At 40.3% G+C, this 16,027-nt stretch overlaps 1 protein-coding gene across 5 annotated transcripts in view; it reads right to left on the bottom strand.

Annotated features, from left to right (window-relative positions):
* The window catches only part of DIP2C (disco interacting protein 2 homolog C), a 433,581-nt gene that overhangs the window by 70,915 nt on the left and 346,639 nt on the right, over positions 1 to 16,027 (bottom strand). For all 5 annotated transcript variants that reach the window (XM_053922090.1, XM_053922089.1, XM_053922088.1 and 2 more), the window contains one exon: positions 47 to 177. In XM_053922090.1, the coding sequence (XP_053778065.1) occupies positions 47 to 177 (131 nt within the window). The remainder of the gene's footprint in view (positions 1 to 46; positions 178 to 16,027) is intronic.

Genomic DNA, 16,027 nt, shown 5'->3' on the forward strand with positions numbered 1-16,027 from the left:
GGGTATGATTTATTTATTACATCAAAAGTATTAAAGGGAAACTCACCTGCAGAGGCACCACAGAACAAACCCAAGTCCACAGTAAGGGTCCAAGCAGATGGCCACTTCTCTAGAGGGGTAGAGCTCACACTGTAGCTTAATGGATCGGCAGAAGGCACTGGTGGCTGCGTGACACATCTGCAAGACAGCAGGGCCCACTGAGTGCATGGAGCCCAACACCAGCGCCCAGAAGTGATTGAGGGCAGGAGGCAATTGTGACCTAGCTTTGGCTTTGTGAGGAGAGAGTGGTCTGCAATATTCTCATTAGTCTTCCCATTTTTAATAAGAAGACTCTCCCCCCACCCCCCACACGACTTTCTGGTCCCCTGGACCTAATAACTCTAGCAATTGAAGCACCAACATCTTGCATTTGAATAGCAGGTTAATCTACCTTCGGGTTCCTCTGTGACCCTACTGCAGGCCTGTGAAGTAGGCAGGGAGATGTCACACTCAGGCCCCATCTCTGGGCAGCACTACACCTTATTCACAGTCCATCTCCAGGCCCAGCGCTGCACAAGTGGGCAACAGGGGCCAATAGAGCATGAGGAGTGAACAGGCCCCAAGTCAGGGAGGTTCAGAGAAGGTACAGAGTTTGCCGAAGGTCACACATCTGAGCTGGAATCAGAGATCTGTGAAGTGAGATACGGCAGCTATATCATGGAATGGCAGCCAAAATGCACTCTCAGCCCACCACCTAAGGACAGGAACAAGCTGCCCCAATCCCAGCATCAGTCCCATTACGCTCAGTGTAGAGTATTTTAAAATACTGTTAAAAATGCCTTATGAATGACATTCAATTGTATCGCAGCAGCTTTCTCGCCAATCAAATCTAAGATGAACATGAGAGCAGCACAGGGAACGTTACCAGGTCCATGGTTTAAGCGGATCCCCAGTTACTGTGAAGTGCTGTGTTCCCAGAGTGGGGCTGGAAGGGACCAGTGAGAGCCTTGTAACGAGGAGGGACACCCAGTGACAAGCCTGGGGAAAGCTGTGAGAGAATGCAGGCAAGGGGCCCCGTCCATCATGAGCCACAGGCTCATGGGGAGAAGCCCTGTCCAGAAGGTTTCACCATGGACATTTTACTGACTTCATCCAAGGTAAGCTAAAATTAATCTAGAACCTAACACATAAGTAGTTCTCTTTAGCCTTATATTTGTTTAAGGAGCAAACAGGACTGAATTTGTGAGACATTCCTCAACCTCCTACCTCCTGCATCAGGAGGTAGTAAAATCCTACCTAGCAAAACTACTTACATTCTCAGATTAGCAACCAAACCAACCTTTACTGAATCCCTGCTCTGGGCAGGTGCTATGTACAGCTTGAGAACCAAGTTCTTCAGCTCCGTGCAACAAATACAAATAATACTAACCGAGCATGTGTTATGTAGCAGGTGCTTGGGATACAGAAAGGAGTAAAACACGCCTGTGCCCTCAGGGGCTTGAACACTGATGGAAATTCGGACTTTAACCTGAGAGCAGGATCTGTGAGCACACAGAACGAAAAGAGAGCAGAGAATGGACCCTGCGTCACTCCTGGGGCTTTCGGAGGGTTCTGGGCCACGGTGGGTAAGTGAGCACTGACTGATTTCAGCACAGCGACAAGAGCACACGGGATAAAAAACAGCTGGAAAAGTTGAAGGTCCAGTCTCTAAACTCTTCCCAGTCTGGGACCTGCCATGGTCACGAACCAGGAGCCCAAGTTGGAGCATTTTTTTATTTTTTAGGATCTCATATTAAGAAAAACTCCCAATTCTTAAGAAGACGAACTTATATTTGGATAAAGGATTAGTTTCCTCAATGCCCAGAACAACGAACTCTAAATGCTCCACTGTAAAAGACACATCGAGAGTGGATACACGGATGTGGAGGAAGAGGGGATGCGGTCGCCTGCACTTACTGTCAGGATGTTTCTGTGACTGACCTGGGGCAGGGTAGGCTGATGTTACAGTACGTGTTCATTCCCTGGGCACCCATCAGCTGAGAGTGAGCAGGAAAGTGTGATGGGCGCACACTCAGTGGGAGGGAGAGTCACCATGAGTTCTGAACTACCCTGTGTGAAAAGCCGTAGGTGACGAATCTAAGGTAAATTGTAGGTGCTGTGTGGGAGTCCTCCATCTGACTTCCGTGATGACGCTGCACAAGTGTGTATCTAGGATGTACTAGGAACCTTCAGGGGTAAATAACACTTTTAGACAGGCAGTACTATAAATCTTAAATTTAACATATAAACACACACTCATAGGTTTTATACTAAGTCAGACGCTCTGTAGTGCCCATTATGGGGAAAACAGTTTACTGGATAAATTTGCCTCTCTCAATTTTTGATAGCAAATTGAATACTTAATGAGATTTCTGTCCAAAAGCCAAAATTGAGTCAAAATGTTTTCCTGAGAAGTATGTTGACCTGTGCAACCAGAGATAAAGGGCTTTCCTTCTGGAGAAGAGTATAAGGCAGATAATTTCAATGCTATTTATGCCGCTGAGTATTTAAAGCTTATGTGTTTTTCATTAAATGATGTCACAACCTATTTCATCTCAGGTATCATCAAACACATTTAGCAGTCAAAAGTTTAAGAAAAAACTTTCATAAATTTAAGAAAAAGTTTAATTTTTCATCTCTTAAGATTTCTAGGGTCTATACTTGTTTCAAACAGAAATATCTTCATTGGATAAAGAGTTAATATTATAGGCCGCACTTGCATAGATCATAAAAATGTATGACAAGAAGTACATTTCTGGAAGGCGGTGGCGATGTAGGTGGGTGCTGAGTCCACTTGCTTGTGCACCCAACCGGGACACTTAGCTGTCTGAAAAACAAAGTGAACAGCCAAAGAATCTCAGCTGACAGGAAGTTTGGAAGCCAAAGTGTGCAGAGGACATTTAAAAACTGACAGTAAGGAGGTTTTGTAGGTTAACTAGAAGGTCCCCTGTCCTGGTAGTAGAGACTGAGGCTGCTGCAGGCGCTTTGGAGGAGAGCAGGTCAGTGATAGCAGCCTAGCAGCTACCTCCCCTCCAGGGGCGGGGATATCCCAGACACATGCTGGGAGAGACATGGACGGAGTAGTAGGCTAGGGGGAAAAAAACTCAGCAAGCTACACACCGCGGGTGGTATCCAGGCTGAGGCAGATAATTTGGGGGATCCTAGTGACACCTGGAACTGGGAGTGGAGGGCCACGACTGGCTGTGACCCAGGTAGGTTCTGGACTTGCCAGAAGGTTGGACTGTGTGGAAAGCCAGGCAGTGGCACCCAGGAGACTTTTTTCAGAAGTGGAATGGAGGCACACCATGCAGGGGCCTTGGGCGCGCAGTGGCTGGGCCAACAAAGAGGGAGGAGTGTGGGTGTGATTTGCTCCCACTCAGCACACCTCAGGGACTGATCAAAGGGGTGCAAAACAAGGTGGCTTATTGGTGCCGGCAGGGTGCAGATGGACAGAGTGGAGACTGCGGGTTGCACAGCGCTCTGAGGGCCTGGGCTGGAAACTGGGCACCTGTGATTATTATAGCCCAGACTGAGCCCCCTTCCTTGGCAAAACACTGAGGGAAAACAGAGCCCAGCTCCCTCTGCCTGCAGGAACCGGGAAGACCTGCAAAACCTGCTAAGCAGGCTTTTTTTTTTCTTTTCTATTTCTCAAGCACAAGACAGTAGGACCCGGAGCTGAGAGAAAACCTGAGACAGAAGCACAAAGAAGTCAGAAGGCAAAGACCAACAGCTGAGACAAATTTCACTTTGCTCTTGATCAGAACCAGTATGTTTTTTAAAAAAATTCCTCTTTCTTCTTTCCATTTATTCAGGGGTTTTTTTGTTTTTATTGTGTTATTTTATTCTCCCTTTCATATTGCATTTTAATCTTTCTTCTTTCACTTCACTAGTATTCCAAATAACACACTACTCTTGGTATTTTACTCTTTTTATTCAGATTATATATATTTTTCATACTATTGTTATTCCAAAGCCCACATAGCACCCTACCCTAGTCTTAATCCATTTTGCCATCTTTCTGAGCTTTATTACTGCTGTGGTTAGCTTTATTTCTCACACACTACACCAAGTTTCTATGCCTTACTCTCACTATTTCTCCTCCATCTAACCTTGCATAAGCTCTCTGCTTTCTCAAGTCAGCTTTCCCTCTTTTCCCTCTGTTAAGAGTCTTATTTCTTTTCCACCTATTATAAACAGTGGCGAGTTGGGTGAAATACCATGGCTATTACTGTTCTTCTCCAAAGGAACTCGATGTCTTCACTACTTGTTTGTACTTAAATCCCATAGAATGCTCTCTCGCTGTCTTACTCCATTTCACCTTGAGGGAAATCAGTTGAGGGAGGAATTTTATTACATTGTTCTCTCTCCTTCCACCCTCTCTCAACCTTGGCTTTACTGCTTACTCTCATTAGTTTGCTTCTCCCATCCTCTCAAAATCATCTTTCTTTACTGTAGACATATTCACTTTTTGCTTTTCTACAGTATTCTCATTCCCATTCCACCTTTCTTAAGCTTCACTCAGCTGTCGTTGCTATCGACCCCTCTGTGGTTTTCTGCACTTTTGTTCCCGCTAATCCAATACCTTTTCAATTTTATTTCAAATCACATAGTATACTCTTCTCTTTTCTTACCCCCTTGTTCTCATTGCCCTTCCGTGTTTTACTTATATTTTAAATTTTGTTCTCTCCCTTTCTTTGCCTTGGTTCTATCCCAACTCTTAATCAATTCTTCTCCCTCTTACCATGTGATAACATTTTGCCCTCCTTTTGTCACCTCATATTCCCTATCACATATCTTACAATATTTGCAATCGCTTCTCACCTTTAATAATCTTAATTCAATTGTGGTTAAGGGGAGTTCTTTTTGCTGGCATAGGTTTGGTTGTTGGATAATACTGCTTTGTTAGCCAACACCTGTACATCAGCATACTAGACAAGGTGGGAGTTACAACTACCAGTAAGCCCGCTGGAGGGGAGAACCCACCAACAAAGGAGACACCAGCAGGTAAAGCCCAAGTCCAACAAGAGACCCCACAGAAATGGAAGAAAGGGTAACCACAGAGCATCCAGACAAGGAGATAGAGACCAAACAAATGAGTCCCACAGAACTTCTACCACAGAAGTTCACCCCAAGAAGACAGCTGGCAAAGCAGAGCATCAAGAATTGCAGAAACAAACAAAGAGAGTCACCTAAAATGGGGAGACAAAGAATGAACATGCAATCAAAAGGAAGATTCCCTAGTAAGAAAGCTAAATGGATACGAGGCAAGCAAACTATCAGACACGGAATTCAAATGGATGGTTATAAGAATGCACAAGGAACTCAGTAACAACTACAAGGAACTTTGTAGAAATTATGACAGCATGAAAAAGGAAATAGAAACTATAAACAAGAACCAGGAAGAAATGAAGAACACAATATCTGAAATAAAAAATACACTTGAAGGAATTACAATCAGGCTGGATGAGACAGAAGACTGAATTAGTGAGCTGGAAGACAAGGTGGAAAGAAACACCCAGGCAGAGGAGCTGCAAGGAAAAAGACTAAAAAAATATGAAGATAGCTTAAGGGAACTGCAGGGCAACATGAAACACAACAACACTCAAATCATAGGAATACAAGAAGGAGAAGAAAAGGAGCAAGGGATAGAAAACCTGTTTGAAAAAATACTGACAGAAAACTTCCCTAACCTGAAGAGGGGAAAAACCATGCAAGTTCAGGAAGCACAGAGGGTCCCAATCAAGAGGAGCCCAAAGAGGCCCACACTAAGACACATCATACTTAATGCCAAATTTTAAAGACAAAGAGAGAATCTTAAAAGCAGCAAGGAAGAAACAGGAAGTGACATATAAGGGAGCTCTGAAAAGGCTAGAAGCTGATGTCTCACCAGAAACACTACAAGCCAGAAGGGAATGGCAAGAGATATTCCAAGTAATGAAAAGCAAAGGCCTGCAACCAAGGCTCCTCTACCCAGCAAGTCTCTCAATTAAAATGCTAGGTGATATAAGGAGTTTCCCAGGCAAAAGAAAGCTGAAAGAATACACCTCCAACAAACTAGCACTGCAAGATATGCTAAAGGGACTGTTTTAAGAGGAGGAAGAAAAAGAGTCTGAGACAGAGAAACACACGTACAAAGGGGAAAAATGAATAAGTACCTATCAAAATAACCTTAAATGTAAATGGATTAAATGCTTCAGTCAAAGACTTGGGGTAGCTGAACAGATAAGAAAACATGACCCACACATATGCTGCCTACAAGAGACCCACCTCAGAAAAAAGACCTACACAGACTCAAAGTGAAGGGTTGGAAAAAAATATTTCAAGGAAATGGACAGGGAAAAAGCTGGAGCATAAATACTTATATCAGACAAAACAGATTTCTAAACAAAGGCCATGAAAAGAGACACAGAAGGACACTTCATAACACTCAAGGGAAGAATACATCAAGATCCATCAAGAAGACATAAACATTATAAACATATATGCACACAATATAGGAGCACCCAAATATGTAAGGAAAATCTTGAAGAACTTCAAGAAAGATACAGACAGCAACACACTTATAGTAGGGGATTTCAACACCCCACTGTCAAAACTGGACAGATCTTCCAAACAAAATATCAGCAAGGATATTGTGGCATTGAACAATGCCTTACCTCAAATGGACTTACCTGATAAATATAGAACCTTTCATCCCAAAGAAGTAAAATACACATTCTTTTCAAATGTACATGGAACATTTTCAAAGACAGACCACATGATAGACACAAAACAAGCCTCAACAAATTGAAGAAAATTGAAATCATATCAAGCATTTTCTCGGATCACAAGGGCCTGAAACTAGAAACCAACCTTAAGGAAAAAACTCAAAAACATTCAAATTTGTGAAGACTGAATAGCATGCTATTAAACAATGAATGAGTCAATAATGAGATCAAGGAAGAAATCAAAAAGTTTCTGGAAACAAATGAAAATGAACACACAACAGTCTAAAACCTATGGGACAGAGCAAAGGCAGTCCTGAGAGGGAAGTGCATAGCAATACAAGCCTACCTAAAGAAGATAGAAACATTTCAAATAAACAACCTAACCCTAAATCTACAAGAACTAGAAGGACAACAACAAACAAAGGTCAGAGCAAATAGAAGGAAGGAAATAACCAAGATCAGAACAGTATTAAGTGACACAGAGACTAAAAGAACAACTCAAAGGATCAATAAATCCAGGAGCTGTTTCTTTGAAAAGATAAACAAAATCGACAAGTCTTTAACAAGACTCATCAAGAAAAAAAGAGAACCCAAATAAAATCAGAAATGAAAGAGGAGAGATTACAGCTGACACCACAGAAATACAATTCATAGTAGGAAATCACTAGGAACAACTATATGCCAAGAAATTTGAAAACCTGGGTAAAATGGACAAATTTTTAGAAAAATATAATCTTTCAAAACTGAATCAAGAAGAAGCAGAAAGCCTGAACAGACTGATAACAGCTAGTGAAACTGAAGCAGTAATCAGAAAACTCCTGGCACAAAAAAGCCCTGGACCAGATGGTTTCACAGGAGAATCTTACAAAATATTTATGGAAGAGCTAACCCCCATCCTTCTCAGACTCTTGCAAAAAGTCCAAAAAGAGGGAAGACTTGAAACTCTGATTATGAAGCCAGCATCATCCTAATCCCAAAACCAGATAAAGACATAACAAAGAAAGAAAACTACAGGCCAATATTGCTATTGAACATAAGACGCTAAAATCATCAACAAAATATTGGCAAACCACATCCAGCAATACATTAAAAAGATCATACACCATGACCAAGTGGGATTCATTCTAGGGATGCAAGGATGGTACAATATTCGCAAATCAATAAATGTAATACATCACATAAACAAAAGGACAGACAAAAATCCCATGATCATATCAATAGATGCAGAAAAAGAATTTGATAAGGTACAGCAACCATTTATGATAAAAACACTCAGCAAAGTGGGAGTAGAAGGAGCATACTTAAACATAATAAAGGCCATATATGAGAAACCTATAGCCAACATATTCAATGGGAAAAAACTAAAAGCTTTCCCACCAAGATCAGGAACAAGACAAGGATGTCTGCGTTCACCACTTTTTTCAACATAGTATTGGAAGTTCTAGCCACAACGATCAGACAAGAACAAAAAAGGCATCCAAATTGGAAAGGAGGAAGTTAAACTGTCATTGTTTGCAGATGACATGATAGTGTACACAGAAAACCTTATAGACTTCAGGAAGAAACTACTTTGCCTAACAAGTGATTCTGACAAAACAGCAGGATACAAAGTCAATATTCAGAAATTGAAGGCATTTTTGTACACTAACAATGAAATATCAGAAACACAAATGAGGAGAAAAATCCCATTTACTACAGCAACAAAAAAATAAAGTACTTAGGAATAAACCTAACCAAGGAGGTAAAAGACCTGTACTCAGAAAACTACATAACACTGAAGAAAGAGATTAAGGAACACAGAAATAAATGGTAGCATATTCTGTGTTCATGGACTGGAAGAATTAACATCATCGAAATGTCCATACTACCCAAATCAATTTATAGATTCAATGCAATTCCTATTAAAATACCAATGACGCATTTCACAGATATAGAACAAACATTTCAAAATTTATATGGATCCATAAATGACCCAAATAGCCTCTGCAATTTTGAGAAAGAGGAACAAAGTAGGAGGGATCATAATACCTGATATCAAAGTATACTACAAGGCCACTGTAATCAAAACAGTTACTCTGGCTGGTGTGGCTCAGTGGATTGAGTGTTGGCCTACAAAACAAACAGTCACCGGTTCAATTCCCAGTCAGGGCACATGCCTGGGTTGTGGGCCAGGTCCCCAGTTGGGAATGCCTGAGAGATAACCACACATTGCTATTTCTCTCCCTTTCTTTCTCCCACCCCTTCCCTCCCTCTAAAAATAAATAAAATAAAATAAAATCTTTAGAAAAACCAGTCAGGTACTGGTATAAGAACAGACCCATGGATCAATGGAACAGAATAGAGTCCAAAAATCAGCCCAGATGTAAACCCATGTCTCTATGGTCAATAAATATTTGACAAAGTGGGCAGGAGCATAAAATGGAGTAAAAATAGCCTCTTCAACAAATGGTGTTGGGAGAGCTAGCCAGCTACATGAAAAAAATGAAACTCAAGCACAAACTTACACCATACACAAAAATAAATTCAAGGTGGATAAAAGACTTAAATATAAGTCATGGCACCATTAAAGTCATAGAGGAAAACACAGGCAGGAAAGTCTCAGATATTCCACGCAGCAATATTTTCACCAATATGTCCCCTGGAACAAGGGACATAAATGGAAAGAATAAACAAGTGGGATCTCATCAAAATAAAAATAATGTTTTCTTCTGCATGGCTGAAGAAAACAGCATTAAAATGAAATGAGAACTAATCATATGGGAAAACATATTGGCCGATGATAACTTGGACAAGGGTTTGATCTCCAAAATATATAAAGAACTCACACGACTCCACTCCAGGAGGACAAACAACCCAGCTGAAAAATGGGCAAAGGACCTGAACAGACACTTCTCCAAGGAAGACATGCAGAGGGCCCAGAGACATATGAAAAGATCCTCAGCATCACTAGCCATCAGAGAGATGCAAATTAAAACCACAATGAGATACTACTTCACACTCGTCAGAATGGCCATCATAAACAAATCAACAACAACAAGTGTTGGAGATGATGTGGAGAAAAGGGAACCCCAGTGCACTGTTGGTGAGAATGCACACTGGTGCAGCCACTGTGGAAAACAGCATGGAATTTCCTCAGAAAACTAAAAATGGAATTGCCTTTTGACCCTGCTATTCCACCCCTGGGATTATACCCTACGAACACTGAAACACCAATCCAAAAGAACCTATGCACCCCAATGTTCACAGCAGCACAATTTACAATAGCTAAGTGCTGGAAGCAACCTCAGTGCCCATCAGTAAATGAACGGATCAAAAACTGTGGTACATTTACACAATGGATTACTATGCAGCAGAAAGAAAGAAGGAACACCTACCCTTTGCGACAGCATGGATGGAACTGGAGAGCATTATGCTAAGTGAAATAAGCCAGGTGGTGAAAGACAAATAACATATGATCTCCCCTATAAGTGGAACCTATCAGCAAAACCAACAAGCAAGCAAAATATAAATCAGAGACATGGAAATGAAGGACAAACTGACAGTAACTGGGGGGAGGGGTGGATAATGGGGCAAAAAAGCAGAATGGTCATCAAGGAACTTTTATAAAGGACATATGGACAAAGACAATGGGGGTCAGGGGAAATGTTTGAATGTGGGAGATGGGGGTGGGTAGGGTGGGGGGAGAGTAATGGGTGAAAACGGGGACAACTGTAATTGAACAATAAAAAAAATATGTTTCTCTTTTGGTTATGACATTAGAAGGCTAATTTCAGAAGTATAATAAGTAATTTGAATGGTATGAAAATGTTTATTCTGAAAGGCTTTTGAAAAATTGTTTTATTTTTATATTGTATTTTATTTGGTTTATCACCTCAAATGGTACTAAAAAGCAGAAGGAAGGATTCTGGGAAGATGCTTAAGCAGGAAGCAGTGCAGGATATGAAGTAACTAGTTTGGAACTCTAGGATCTGTCAAAGGCTTGCAACTTATAGGGATAGACTTGCATGGGAGCTGCAATTAACTTTAGAGCATTAAGACAACCGTGAGTTAAAAAAAAAAAAAAGGTGAAGAAGTTTATTACATTTAGACCCGAGTGAAAGAAATTCTCAAGAAACTTCTACAGGTTGAAATAGAAAGTCATTAGACATAGCTCAAAGATATTTGAAGAAATAAAGATTTTAGTAAAGGTAACTAAAAAGGTAATGATAAAAGATAGTATAGTTTCAGCAACAGTTTCTAACTCCATTTTTCCTACATGATTAAGGAAACTAATATATTAAAACAAAACAACTCTTAGTTTAAAAACTATTATTGTAACTTGGTATTTAAATTCCACAATTCTTCCCTATATAGGTTAAGAGAATGAGTTTAAAAATTATTACTATATGTTTTGGGCCACACAATCTATGAAGATATAATTTTGTGATACTGAAAACTGAAAATGGTCAGGTAGAGCTGTACAGGACCAGTTTTGTATCTTATGGAAGTTAAGCTGCTATAAATTCAAAATAGAATGTTACAGCTTTAGAATGTTGAATGGAATCCCCATTGTAACCTCAAAGAAAATAGCTTATAGAAGATACGCAAAAGGAAATGAGAAAGGAATTCAAATATTTCACTAGAAGAAAATCAACTAAGCACAAAATAAGAAAGTAATGCAGAAAATGAGGAATAGAAAAGCTATTAAGACATATGGAAAACAGCAAGATGAGAGAAGTCTCTTATCCATAATTATTCTAAATATAAATGGATTAGCCCTGGCTATTGTTGCTCAGTGGATTGAGTGCTGGCCTGTGAACCAAAGGGTTGCCAGTTCAATTCTCAGTCTAGGGCGCATGCCTGGGTTGAGGGCCAGGTCCCCAGTAGGGGGCATGCGAGAGGCAACCATACATTGATGCTTCTCTCCTTCTCTTTCTCCTTCCCTTCCCCTCTCTCTAAAAAATAAATAAAATCTAAAACAAAATAAATAAAATAAATAAATATAAATGAATTAACTCTCTCATCAAAGACAGGAAGTGGAAGAATGGATAAAAACCATGACCCAACCATATGCTGCCTACAAAAGTATCATTTTAGATTAAATTACACAAATAGTTTGAAAGTAAAAGGATGGATACAGATATTTCATGCAAATAGTAACCAAAAAGGAGAAGTAGCAATACTAATATCAGAAAAATAGACTTTCAATCCAAAAATGTTACAAGAGACAAAGAAGAGCATTATATATTAATAAAAGAGCAACTATATATTAATAACAGAGCAAGAAGATATAACAATTACAAACATCTACACATTCAGTAAGAAACCATCAAAATATGTAAAACAAAAACTGACAGAACTGAAAAGAGAAACAGGCAACTCTACAATAATCAGAGACTCCAATACACCACTTTCGATCATGGACAGAACAACTAGACATAAGGTGATTAAAGAAACAGAGCACTGCCCTGGCTGGGTGGATCAGTTGGTTAGAGTATCAGCCCAGGCACCAAAGCCTGAGGGTTCAATCCCCGATCAGGGCACATACCTAGGTGTGGGTTCCATCTGCAGTAGGGCGTGTATGGAGGGCAACAGATTAACATCTCTCTCTCACATTGATGTTTCTCTCTCACTCTTTCCCCCTTCCCCTCTCTTTAAAATCAGTGAACATATCCTTAGATGAACGTTAAAAATAAAAAAAGAAATAGAACACTCCAAATGATCTCCATATCTATGATTCTGCTCCTGTTCTGCTTGCTTGCTGAGTTTGCTTTTTAGATTCAGTTGTTCATAACTGTGAATTTTTTGCCATTTTAATGTTTGTAGTTTTGCTCTTCTTTTTCTTATATAATTCCCTTTAACATTTCATATAGTAATGGCTTGGTGATGATGAGCTCCTTTAGTTTTATCTTGTTAGGGAAGCACTTCATCTGCCCTTTAATTCTAAATGATGGCTTTGTGGGATAGAGTAATCTGTATGCATGACCCACTGACATGAACTAAGGAAGGGCACTGCAGGAGGGAATGGAGGTATAGGGTGGAGGGGTAAAGGGGGAAAACTGGGGCTACTGTAATAGCATAATCAATAAAATATATTAAAAAAAGAAATAAAAAAATAGTATGAATCTTCAAATCTCAAAAAAACCCCTCAAAACACAACATGCTACCACAGTACGACACCAAAACACAATAAATCAGAGACACACAGAACACTCTATTGAACCACAGCAGAATACAGTCTTCTCCAGACTCCTTGGGTAATTTTCCAGGATAAATCATATTTTAGGCCACAAATGAAGTCTAAATAGCTTTTGAAAAACAGATACAAAGTATCTTCTTTAAACACAACAGGATGAAGTTAGAAATTGGTAATAAGGAAAAAAACTAGAAAACCCACAAATCTGTGGAATTCTAACAACGCACTCTTAAATGACCAATAAATAAAAGAAGAAATCACAAGAAAAACCAGGAAATAATTATATACAAATAAGAATGGAAACACAACATAACAAAACTTATGGTACACAGGGAAAGCAGTGTTAAGGCAGAAATTTATAGCTGTTAACGATTATATTAAAAGATCTTACCTCAACAACCTAACTTTATAACTTAAGAAATGAGAAAAAGGAACTTCCTGTCAAGATGGTGGCAAGGGTAAACACCGTTTGTCTCCTGACACAACCACATCAAAATTACAACTAAATTATAGAACCACCATCACTCAGAACTGTCAGAAATAGAGTTGAATGGAAGTCTGACAGCTATGGAATTAGTTGTTGTCCAGAGTAGTAGAAGGGGTGCAGAGTAACAGGCTGGTCCCACATACATACGTGATGGATGAAAATTTGGAAGGGAAATCTCAGGAGTGAGGAGCCTCAGCCCTATACCAGGGCCCCAAGCCCAGGGTTCCAGTGCCAGGAAGATAAATTCCCATAACTTCCGGCTATAAAAACCAGTTGGGACTGAGTCAGTAGAAGAAAATTATGGAGTCCCAAGTAGTTCCTCTTAAAGAACCCACACATGGACTTACTCAGACTCACTCCCTCTGACCTGCAGGACAGGGATAGCAGCTTGAAAGGGACCAGCGACACACAGAGGGAGGAACTGAAGTGACTGACATCAAGGCAAGAGCTAGGGGACAGCTTTCTATCAGACAGAAATGTGGGCAGAGCCACAGAGCTGGTAGGCAGGTGCCATATCTGAGACTCCATAAACCTGGTTAACACTGTTTGCCCAGTCCTGGAGATCCCCTGAGGCTCCATCCCACCCAACTTATAGCTCACCGTGAATTTTCCATATGAATGGCTAGTCTTGGCTCATGCTTCGGAACTTCCTAAATCCTATCAAACGAGCAACAACCTTCCTCTGTGAGCCCCCAGCACCACGTCTCTTGCTAAGTAGCCCCAGGCACAGCACTAGCAGCAGTCAGCCTAGATTCACAGCTTGGCTTTGTCCAGGGAGTCTCAAAGCCCAGCACAAGTAGCAGCCATCCCAGAGTGGCCCTGGGCAAAACACAGATGGGGGCTGACTTTGGCCTGCACCATCCAGGAAACCCCAGAGCCTGTGCAACCAGTGGAGAGCTACAGAGCATGTTGGAGCACCACTACCCAGCCCCTACACAGCTGATCCCCCATGGAGGTTGGTGATCAGTGGTCACAGCCAATCCTTGCAACTGATTGGCCTGGGTAAATCCCTCCCATTGACCTGCCAAAAGCAATTAAGGCACAACTACAAGAGGAGGATATATTCAGCCCCCATAGAGGTTATACCTTGAGTACCCAGCTTGGGTGATAGGGGAGGCTGTGCCATGGGACCCTATAGGATACCTGCTACATCAGGTCCCATTACCAAGATACAGAGTCAAAGCAGCTCTACCTAATACATAGAAACAAACACAGGGAGGCTGCCAAAGTGAGGAGATAAAGAAACATGGGCCCAAATGAGAGAACAGATCAAAACTCCTGAAAAAGAACTAAACAAAATCTATCAGATGTAGCATTCAAAACATTATAAGGATGCTCAAGGGACTTAGTGAGAACCTCAACAGCATAAAAAAGATCCAGTGAGAACCTAAGGATACACTAATTGAAATAAAGACAATTTATAGGGAAACAATAGAATGAATAAAGGCAAGAATCAAATCAATGATTTGTAACATAAGGAAGCAAAAAACAACCAACCAAAACAACAAGAAGAAAAAAGAATAATAATAATAATAAAGAGAGAATAGTATAAGCAGCCTCTGGGACACCTTGAAGCATTCCAACATTTTTGTCATAGGGGTACCAGAAGGAGAAGAGAAAAAGCAAGAAATTGGAAATCTATCTGAAAAAATAATGAAAGAAAACTTCTCTAATTTGGTGAAGGAAATAGACATACAAGTCCAGGAAGCACAGAGTGCCAAACAAGATGAATGCAAAGAGGTCGACTCCAAGACACATCATAATTAAAATGCCAAAGGCTAAAGAAAAAGAGAGAACCTTAAAAGCAGCAAGAGAAACACAGTTTCTCTGTTAAGGAAGGCTGTTACCTACAGGGGAGTCCCCATAAGACTGTCAGCTGATTTCTCAAGAGAAACTTTGCAGGCTAGAAAGGATTGGCAAGAAATACTCAAAGTCATGAAAAGCAGGGACATACAGCCAAGATTGCTCTACCCAGCAAAGATATCACTTAGAATCAAAGGACAGATAAAGAGCTTCCACATAAGATAAAATCTAAAGGAATTCATCATCACCAAACTATTATTATATGAAATGTTAAAGGAACTTATTTAAGAAAAACAAGAAGATCAAAACTATGAAAAATAAATGGCAATAAATACATATCTGTCAACAATTGAGTCTAAAAATGAAACTAAGCAAACAAGAAGAACAGAGTCAGAACCATGGATATGGAGAGCATTTTGATGGCTGCCAGATGGGCGGGGGGTTTGGGGAATGGGTGAAGAAGTGAGGGGATTGAAAAGTATAAATTGGTAGTTACAGAATAGCCATGAGGATGTACAGTATCAGGAATGGAGTAGCTAAAGAACTTATATGCATGACCCATGGGTAATGAACACCAGTATGTGGATTGCCTGAAGGGGTGGTGGGAGGGCAAAGGGGGAAAAATGGGGACAACTGTAATAGCATAATCAATAAAATATAATAAAAAGAAAGGAAAAAAGGAAATGAGAAAAAGAAGGGCAAACTGAACCAAAAGCTAGCAGAAGGGAAGAAAGTAATAAAGATTAGAGAGGAAGATAAATATATTAAAAAATAGTAGAGATAATCAATGAAAACAAAAGTTGGTTCTTTGAAAATCTCAGAAAATTTTAGCTAGAT

The sequence above is a fragment of the Desmodus rotundus genome, chromosome 4 (assembly GCF_022682495.2).
Source record: "Desmodus rotundus isolate HL8 chromosome 4, HLdesRot8A.1, whole genome shotgun sequence".
NCBI classification, from domain to species: Eukaryota; Metazoa; Chordata; class Mammalia; order Chiroptera; family Phyllostomidae; genus Desmodus; species Desmodus rotundus.